This window comes from Medicago sativa, chromosome 3, assembly GCF_051527215.1.
Source record: "Medicago sativa cultivar Bolivia chromosome 3, Bolivia_mono, whole genome shotgun sequence".
NCBI lineage: Eukaryota > Viridiplantae > Streptophyta > Magnoliopsida > Fabales > Fabaceae > Medicago > Medicago sativa.
In genome coordinates, this window is record NC_140751.1 from 101,289,541 (window position 1) to 101,299,905 (window position 10,365).

At 33.6% G+C, this 10,365-nt stretch overlaps 1 protein-coding gene across 1 annotated transcript; it reads right to left on the reverse strand.

Moving 5' to 3' along the window:
- Positions 1–1,781: 1,781 nt before the first annotated feature.
- TUB5 (tubulin beta-5 chain) lies at positions 1,782–5,164 on the reverse strand. The gene is made up of 3 exons (XM_085757083.1): positions 4,664–5,164; positions 2,816–3,085; positions 1,782–2,721 (listed from the first exon to the last, which is right to left on the reverse strand). The coding sequence occupies exons 1-3, from the start codon at positions 5,061–5,063 to the stop codon at positions 2,042–2,044; spliced, it is 1,350 nt and encodes a 449-aa protein (XP_085613209.1). The 5' UTR covers positions 5,064–5,164; the 3' UTR covers positions 1,782–2,041.
- Positions 5,165–10,365: the final 5,201 nt, after the last annotated feature.

A 10,365-nucleotide genomic window follows, 5' to 3' on the forward strand; every position in this document is an offset into this window, starting at 1 on the left:
CTTTTTAATTCAATTTAACTAATGTTTTTAGTGCTTCAAGATTTTTAATTGTTTGCAATTTCCAATAGTTCGAGTATGAAAGCATGCTCATATTTCTCTTTTTGTTCAGTTGATACTTTGATTGGCTTATCTAGAATTCTTCAGCTCATTTTTTTCTTTTTCAGTATGAAATTAAAAAAATTATGTCTTAAATTCGACCTTTTAACAAAGAAGAAAATACTAACAGCATAACACTTAACATGGTTTTTTTTTTCATTAAAAAAGGTCTGCAATTGGTTCGCTTGTACTGCATGACTAATATCATATTTTGATCAAACTCTCCTATAAGAAGATATTGATGATAATAGTCGATGAACAACCGGATCTAAAAGATTAACTAGGTTTTTGTTGTACATCACAACCAATCATGTTTGATGCGATGATTAAAGACCGAAAATGTTGTCCTGCATCACAACAATAATTCAGTATCACAACAAAAATGATGCAATAAAATTTCTAAAACAAAATTTAACACCAAAAAACGAAAATTGACAAAAAATTCAAATTTAAAAACATTGTTCTTCCATCATCTTCCTATGCTTCTTCCTCCATTTTCATCTTAGCCCCATACCTTCAACTTGGATGAACCAAAGAAAATTCTCATGATTTCCACAGAAGCATGGTTCAATTGCAGAATGATTTTGTTCTTTGGTGATTACACTTCAAGATTATACCCCCCTTCGAACTCTAGTGTTTGGTAGCAAACAAATTGAACAACTGCTAAGTCATTTACATAATCATGGCCCTTTGAAAGACATAATTGAACAACATGCTTTCAATTTATCAAAGCAAAACAAGAGTATCTCAGCAACCTTTCCACGACTGCTAAGGTGTCTACGTAATGGTCAAGATTGAGCTCTCTTAGAGGCCTATAGAGCAATCACCCTCAGATTTTAGTACATGTGCCTGTGTTGAATGGAAGATAATGTGTAGTTTTATCAACCTTCGCCAATATGCCCAACTATAGTTTCTTGAATTGGACAAAAGTTCCTAACATAATTTGGAGTTGAATTTTTTTATTTTAATATGTCAATGCTTTGAATGAATAGTTTGTAATTCAACCATCTCGGAGCATAAAGGATGGGGATCTAATCTCCTTGATCGGTGTTTTGAGAGATTGTTTCACCTATCAGAGGTTTAGCGTGTGTTTGGATCTGTTTTTGGACAGAAAATTGTGTCCCAATACAATCTTAATCTCCATTATAGTGGAAATGAGAAACTACAAAACTGAACTTCTTCCAAACCGTAAAAATTGCGGAAATGGTAAAAGCCATGGATAAACCAAACGATCATTGAGTTAAAATGAATGACGCTTTCTTTTCCAGCTATGTCTAACATTTACAAGAGTGTAGTATGATCCAAATTTTGGTCTATAAATTTTTTAGCAATAATTAATGTGAAGCTGTCAAAAAAAACAAGAGAGCTCAACCTCTGTAGCTTTGTAACTGTAAAAAAGTTGGTCATTTGATGATACGTCAATTATTGACCATACTATACACTCGTTTCTATTATGCCAAAGAGAAAGAAAAAAAAAAAAAAACAAAGGTTCCACTTTTTGATTATCTTCTCAACCAAACGGCGTGCACACTATTTCCATACATTTTTTTTTTCCAGCTTTCAAATGAAGCATGAGTCTTGGAGTAAGGGACTTGATGGTATCGAGTGTAAAGCAAAGACAGGAAAGTTCCAAGTGCAACCATTTTCTCAAAGACAAAGCGAATAGGTAGGAAACAAAACTCTAATTCACACACATACATGAATACATTCATAGCTTTATAGGAATAATAGAAGTATAGAATAACCCTGTCTGACAGGACGCATTCAGATTTTCAAACAGTTCAGAAATACTAGTATTACACTTCAAATGAAATTGGCAAAATGTAAAGAAGCATGAAAAAATAAGAATAAAAGAAAAGCTTATGGCTGTAGTAGATACACAGATAGGAGCAAAGTTTGTATAGTAATAAAACCATTAGGGCATTACCCCGATAGTTTGATCCAGCTACTGCTCCTCATAATGTTCCTCACCTTCTTCTTCATAATCATCTTCCTCCTCAGCTATTGCATCCTGGTATTGTTGGTACTCTGCTACCAAATCATTCATGTTACTCTCTGCCTCCGTGAACTCCATCTCATCCATTCCCTCCCCAGTATACCAATGCAAAAAGGCTTTGCGCCGGAACATTGCAGTAAACTGCTCACTGACCCTCCTAAACATCTCCTGAATTGAAGTTGAGTTCCCAATAAAAGTGGACGACATCTTCAAATTCTTGGGTGGGATATCGCACACACTAGACTTCACATTGTTGGGAATCCATTCAACAAAGTATGAAGAATTCTTGTTCTGCACATTGATGATTTGTTCATCAACCTCTTTGGTGCTCATCTTTCCTCTGAACATTGCAGATGCAGTCAAGTATCGGCCATGTCGGGGATCAGCAGCACACATCATATTCTTGGCGTCCCACATTTGTTGAGTCAGTTCCGGGACAGTAAGGGATACATACTGTTGAGACCCACGAGAAGTGAGAGGTGCAAATCCAACCATAAAAAAGTGAAGACGAGGGAATGGGATCAGATTGACAGCCAGCTTCCTGAGATCAGAGTTCAATTGACCAGGAAACCTCAGACAACATGTAACCCCGCTCATAGTTGCAGAAATCAGATGGTTCAGATCCCCAACTGCAATTACACAATGAGGAAAGAAATAACTAAAGTTATTATTTAGACAACCTTTGATTAATTGAGGTACTGAAAAAGAAGAGGTGATACTTACAGCTAGGGGTGCTGAGTTTTAATGTCCTGAAGCAAATGTCATAAAGTGCTTCATTGTCAAGAACCATACACTCATCTGCATTTTCTACCAGTTGGTGGACAGATAGTGTAGCATTATATGGCTCAACAACTGTGTCAGATACCTTTGGAGATGGGAAAACAGAGAAAGTAAGCATCATTCTGTCTGGATATTCCTCCCTAATCTTTGATATCAATAGAGTTCCCATGCCAGAACCCGTGCCTCCTCCAAGGGAGTGGCAAACTTGAAAACCTGACAAAATTGAATGAAATTTTCAGACTTCTGAATAATAATAGATTAGAAATACACAAGTCCACAAATCTAACATAAAGATCATAACAAAATTATTAAACTATTTGCAGCAGTATGCACCAATTCTGTGACATATTACAAAAGTACAAAATCATCAAAGCATAGCAGCCCCATTTCTATTGTTTGCCCAGTTAGGAAACCTTGATCATAGCTCTGTGTAACACTACTTTTCAGAAGCCCTTCAGTCTACTTTCTTAAAAATATACAGTTTGCTTATAGATCACTACTATGATTTGAGTTGCTTCTAAGTAGTGTAATAGCTTAATATTTGAAAAAAAAAAAAGAACAATATATTTCGTGGATCTACATTGGTTATTCTACAGATGGTAATTCAATTCAATCTCATGATTATTTTTGTCTCAGTTAATTCCAATGTTTGTAAAAATGGTTGGAAGTGAATGTTGTTAGTAACATCACGTGCCATGATTTTTTTTTTGGTAGAACTGCCAAAAGAAAAATAATACCGGAAAATAATACCGGTCCGTCGGTGGTTGTAATCATAGGATCCCATTTCTGTGACTACAAGCAATTATAAAAAAAGTAAAGGAAAAATTGTTTCACCTTTAAAAAAATAGATTTTATGTCAAAAAAATCTAGAGATTTTTTTTTAGAGATTTTAAAAAAAATCTGAATTTATTTGTGTTTGCCTACTATTCATAAAAAACCATTTTTATAAAAATTAGTTCTAACATGTAGATGTGTTATCTCATTTTTGTTAAAAAAATAGATTTTGAGAAAAGCTAATAGCTTTTCATTTTAAGGTCAAAATAGATTTTTTTTGATAAAGTGATTTTTCTAAAAATCCTAAACAAACACTTTGAAATGAAAAAAGTAATTTTTTTAAGAAAAATAATAACTTTTTTTTGGAAAAAAATCTGAATCAAACGGGCCCTATATACTCCATGTCGGTATGTTTTATTTAAAAGCAATTGTTTAGAAAATGATCCTATTTTATAAATAATTTTTTTCGATTATGCACTAGCACTACTATAAAAGATAAGGTGGTCCCTCCTGCATGCCTTTCAATCATCATCATGTTTCCCAAGATCTACAGAAAGTCAGGAATGTTGACGTATCACTAATTTTTATTTATTTCCGTATCATATCTGACATATCAATCCCTAAAATATACCATCATTATTACACAAAAAGTCACGGAAGCTTCATTCTGAGTACAAAATATAGGTTAGATTTATATTGTATCAGTAAATTTTAATGCATTTTAAGTTCAATTTGTACATTGAAATCGTAGATCTCCCAAAAATTGAATTACTAGATCCTCTAGAATTTTCAGAGTGCACATTCTTCAACTTACTTCAATTCCTATACTGCAGCAGGATTTTATCCTTTATGTATCATTAACCTCTGAATCGTCACGATTTCAATCATGGATAATCAAGACATAGAAACAGAGATAAACATCAACAATGAAATTCAACTGATCTACATACATATGAGTCTAAATTGAACCAAGACATTAATCACAATTGAGTGATGAGAAACATAAAATAAAATTACCTTGCAAGCAATCACAATTCTCTGCTTCTTTACGAACAACATCAAGAACAGAGTCAATCAACTCAGCACCTTCGGTATAATGACCTTTGGCCCAATTATTACCAGCACCAGATTGTCCAAACACGAAATTATCAGGACGAAAGATCTTACCAAAAGGACCAGATCTGATACTTTCCATGGTACCAGGCTCAAGATCCATAAGAACTGCTCTAGGAACATACCTACCACCAGAAGCTTCATTGTAATACACATTGATCCTTTCCAATTGAGTATCATTTCCACCTTCGCTTACATATTTTCCAGTTGGATCAATGCCGTGTTCATCGCATATCACCTCCCAGAATTTGGATCCAATTTGGTTACCGCATTGGCCACCTTGAACGTGCAAGATCTCTCTCATGATTGAAGATGAAGAATGAGATTTAGGGTTTGGTGTGTTTGGGGAAATGAAATGAAATGAAATGAAATGGCTCAAACAAAAGAATATGATTGAGCGGTTCCAATCGAAGAGAGGGACAGATAGATTTATTTATGGAAAGAGAGGGAAATGCGGGGGTTAATATGGTAATAATGGAGGGGCGGGAGGGATATTTTTATTTTGTTTTGTTTTGGAGCCGTTCGTTTCATTTCATTTGTTTCAAGGGTTGGGTTACAACCATGTTACAGGCACGAGGAAAACCAACTATAACCAGCGCATAACTTTGATCACGATATCCTCAAGGACCCCACTTTTCTTAACTTCTTTTTACGTTATTGCCCCATTGCTGCATTATTGCATTCGATCGCATCTATTTCGGTGCATTTTCACCATTTTATTATGCAACATCAATCATTTCATTGTTTTTACTAAGCAAATTATTAACCTTAATTAAAGCCTTACCAGTGACTTATCAACCTGGTTGAATAGGTCAATTTAAAGAACACATATAGTTGAAATGAGTGAACACCGACAACAATTTTTTCTCTGAGAATGAATGCAGCTAAAGACGGTGTATCTTTCATTATTTTTTATCGTTGTTCATATGTTGAAGAACTTAGTTGTGCTGATAGGATTAAGAGTTTGGTTTGTTGATGTATTTTTGCCTCCTACTCCCTCTATAGTTTATTATAAGCCGTTTTGACATTTTCACACATACTAAGGAATGTAGTTAATTTTACAAAATTATCATTGTTAATAACAAAGGAAAAAGAGATTAAAAGAACTGAAAGAGAAAGTAACAAATACTAAAGGGTATGATTAGAGCTGTCAAAATGGACCGGGCCGTACGGGCCGGCCCGAAAGCCTGAATAAAATGCAGGGCCTGGGCCGAATAATTGCAGCCCGAATTTTTTCAGAGCTTTTTAGCCCGGCCCGAAAAAGCCTGTAGCCCGTTAGGGCTACGGGCGGCCCGCCAGCCTGCCAAAAAATACAATTTTTTTTTTGTTGTCTTTGGGCGGCCCGTCTCAAATTTGTAACTTCACATGACACTGCAAGCATTTGATATGCTATTGTTGGGTATGCATACAATTTGTACAAGTAAAACTATAGTATGTTTTAAAAGCTTTTCTATACTGTTTTCTTTCCAAAAAAAAATCTAAATCAGTTTCTCTTTTCTTTTTTCATGTCTTTGATATTGCATTATATTGGAATTGCATTTTGCAGGTTACTTTTAGAGAAAAACATGTCTCATTCTTACATAAGGAACATAACAGAAAGCATAAGAACGGGAAAAAAAAAATATATATGTGCGGGCCGGGCTGGCCCGTTAGCCCGGGAGCCCGTATAGGGCCGGGCTCGGTCTCAATTATTCAAGCCCATATTTAAACCGGGCTTTTTAGCCCGGCCCTAAAAAGCCCGTTGCCCCGACCGGGTCGGGCCTAAACGGGTCGGGCCACCCGTTTTGACAGCTCTAGGTATGATGGAAAAAACAATTGCCCCCTAAATCGTCAGGTTGTAGTTTTGTGTGACGGTTTAAATTTGCTAAAGATTTAAAGGAGAAATTGTGTGTTTACGAGCTAAGTTATGAGTTCATCATTTCTTAAAGTTATTTGTGTCCGGCTGTAAGTGTAGATAAATTGTTGTATACATTGAGAGTTTTTTGTCGACGGGGTGTATGTCGAGCAAAACAATCTACGGTGCTTTGATAGTTTTGTGGGAAGACAAAGCGTGCGTGTAACATCTTAGATTGCTTTCAGGATTGCCGACTGACCCACAAACCAACACGAGTCTTTTCAGCGTGTTTTGTCTTCACTCGCCCGCTTTTCGAGAAACTTCCCAGAAGGTCACCCATGCCAAAATTGCTTCAAGTCAAGCACGCTTAACCGTTGAGTTCTTATCGAATGGGTCACCGAAAAGAAGATGAATTTTGTTGATATACGTACTAGGTAGTACCAAACAATTTTTATAAGTGATAACCGGCAAATATGTCTGTTATTACTTTGCGTTTATCTCCCATTTCATGTGATCCTCGAGTGCATGCAAAGCTTATTTAGCCTTTATTTAGTATAATTAGTCTTTTATAGTTTTTATGTTTATTTGAGTTTTAGGAACATTTTATGCTTTCTAGTGTTGGTTTGAATGACAGATCATGAGAATATGTTCAAAGCTACAACGTTGTGAAGCATGCTAACGATCTAAGAAGATATAGCGCTGGAAAATAGTCTGGAGCCATGGCGTTGAAGATCTCTCAGTACGGGTCGTACAAGTGTACGACCTTAGGTCCATTATTTGTAGGTTTTGAGGACCAAGTTTACATGAGCTGACCCAAGTGAATGCAATACAAGGAATAAGGAATATGCGGATTCCAAGATATAAGGCTGCCAGCTCCTTCAAGATATAAGGTTGGGAGCTCCTAGGAAAAAGTACTGAAGTATTCATCCGAGAGATGTAGGTACATGTTATTAAGCAAGTGCCATTGTTCCCCCTGTATTTGATTAAGGACCACTTTAATCTCAAAAGGAAGGTGTTTGTTTTTTCCTTTGATAAGTATGAAAATTTATTTATGCGGTTTGGTTCGATTTGATTTTGAAAAAGTGATTTGAAATTCAATCTAAGGAGTTCTCACAAACAAATCCAATAATATTCGGGTTTGTGCGCTTTTTTAATTTTTTTGGAATTGATTTAAATTTTTATTTTGGATTGATTTGAATTTGAACACACTAACCATTGTCGTGTTTTTTTTGCCAAAGACCTGTTTTATTGTTTTTTAAGAAAATCCTTTTTTTCTGGCACACATCGTGTCTATCCCACATAACAAACAATTGTCGATTTATGTTGGTGATGCTTCCCCCGTAACCCACCCATCCACCCCGTTTCCCCTCAAAACTCAACTTCCCTCCAACTCCTTTGACCAATGTTTCAGCTCCAAATATAACTTCAACAAATATTAGATTCACACTACGTGGTATAGTTTGAATGGTGAGATTACTTTTTTGCAAGATTTATATCATTTCAATTCTTTATGGATTCAATATTATAAGCAACAATTATTTTTCAAATACAAAATATTAATTAGTTTGATTGAAAACGAATAAGTAAAGTAATACTACTGATAATGAGTACAATTGACAAATTGTATTCTTAAACTATTAAAACAACGGTAAATATAAATACAAAATCCGTAATCAAGCTACACTTAAAAAACGGATGGAGTACATGAATTACTTGCATGATTTTTTTCTTTTGTGGTGAAGTACTTGCATGAAATTTAACCGGTAAAAAAGAGTTTGTTAAAAATGATGTGTGAAAGAGTATGTTACCATTGTTTTTTTGAAGGATGTATGTTACCATTGTTATTATTTGAAAATAATATTTGTGATAGCCAAGTCGCCAAATGATATCATCCTTCAAAAAAAAAAAAAAATGGCCAATGATTGTGAGTTGTTGCTCAAAAGACTAGACTATATATTATGTTTAATTATATAGGATTTGGATTTAGGTCCAATAATAAAAGAAACGATATGCTACACCGACACAAGTTGCAAGCCTAGTAGCATATGTACAATAAAAATAGCTTAATGGTATTTTGTTTTTCAATGATTTCTTTATTATTTTTTTTTAAAACTAAATTAATTCACGCAAATCAACCCGGGGGAGAATCGAACATGAACATGAGAACACACTTTCAGATCTTAAACAAATACCATGTCAACTTGAGTAATTATTATTATTATTATTATTATTATTCACTAGCGGAAAGACGGGCACTATCGTGCCCGTCTGTCCGCTCTTTCTACTGCGCTAACGCATGTGATTATTTTATTATGTTTGTTTGTATAATTTTGATTGAAATTTTTAAATTTTTAAATATTATGGAAAATATTGATATATTGATTTATAAACAAAATATTGTCAAGGTATATAACAAAATTATTTTTGAACTCAACATATTTTAGTTTGCCTACATATAAAATTAAGGTAAAATAATGACCATTTATTTTTTATTCTAATAGTAATTAGTAACATCATCATAACATAAATGTGTGTGTTGTGTAAAAGAAACATCATAAATAAATGTATAAATGACATGTTATGTAAAAGAAACATTGCTATGATTGCGATAAAAGAATATCTTTAAAAACTACATTTTTCCTAAAGTCTCCATCTTCTCCTTCTATTTTCCCTTCTTTAATGAGAACTTTTGTTGAATTTTGAGAAACTCCTCTTGATAAAGCTACATATAATTGACCATGGTTGAAAACATGTCGTGGAAGATAGATTCACATTGAGAATGGTCTACCCTTGTGACTTATTTATGGTAATAACAAAACTTAGTCTAACGGGAAACTATTTTCTACTAAGCACAAATGGAAGTCATGAACTCGCATTTGTTCTCAATTTAATTCTGGGTAATAATGCTCTTTTTCCAGCATTGCTTCCTGTTAGAATTTCCGCATCCAACATATTCTTAAATAAACCACGACATAACAATCGTGTTCCATTACACAGACCATATATAGGGTCTATGTTCCAATATTTAACATTATATTTTGCTCACGTTTGTTACTAATCTTTTTATCAGAAAATTTAAAGTCCAATCTTTAACATTATTTTTCGCTCACGTTTGTTACTAATATTTTTAGAGTATTTAAAGTCAAATCTTTAACATTATTATTTTTTGCTCACATTTGTTACTAATCTTTTTTTTAGAGGATTTAAATTTCAATCTTTAACATTATTTTTTTGGTCACGTTTGTTACTAATCTTTTTTTTTAGAGGATTTAAAGTCCAATCTTTAACAATATTTTTTGCTCATGTTTGTTACAAATATTTTTTTCGAGGATTTAAAGTCCAATCTTTAACATTATTTTTTGCTCACGTTTGTTACTAATCTTTTTTATAGAGGATTTAAAGTCCAATCTTCACCATTATTTTTTGCTCATGTTTGCTACAATTGATCAAAGGCTAAGGAAGAATAACTTATATTAATAAAATAATATGGAAATACTGCTAATATGGAAAACTTATAAAATAACTTATATTATGTTGTAACCTCCACATGTTATTTTATAATTGGCTAACAGTGAGAACAATTTGTAAGGAATTGTGCATAAGTTTTCTCCTTAAATTAAATTTATTCTTATATATTTGTTACATGTGTTATTTGTATTTAAAATTAAAATTAAAAATTAAGGGTATTTTTGGAAAGAAAAGTCCATAAAATTAAAAAATTAAGGGTATTTTTGGAAAGAAAAGTCCAACCCAAAAGTGTGCTGAAAGGGGT

Coding starts and splice junctions, on each gene's coding strand:
- TUB5 (XM_085757083.1), bottom strand. CDS start 5,063: ATGAGAGAGATCTTGCACGTTCAAGGTGGCCAATGCGGTAACCAAATT. Junction 3,086..4,663: donor GAATTGTGATTGCTTGCAAG/GTAATTTTATTT, acceptor CAATTTTGTCAG/GTTTTCAAGTTTGCCACTCC. Junction 2,722..2,815: donor AAAACTCAGCACCCCTAGCT/GTAAGTATCACC, acceptor GTGTAATTGCAG/TTGGGGATCTGAACCATCTG.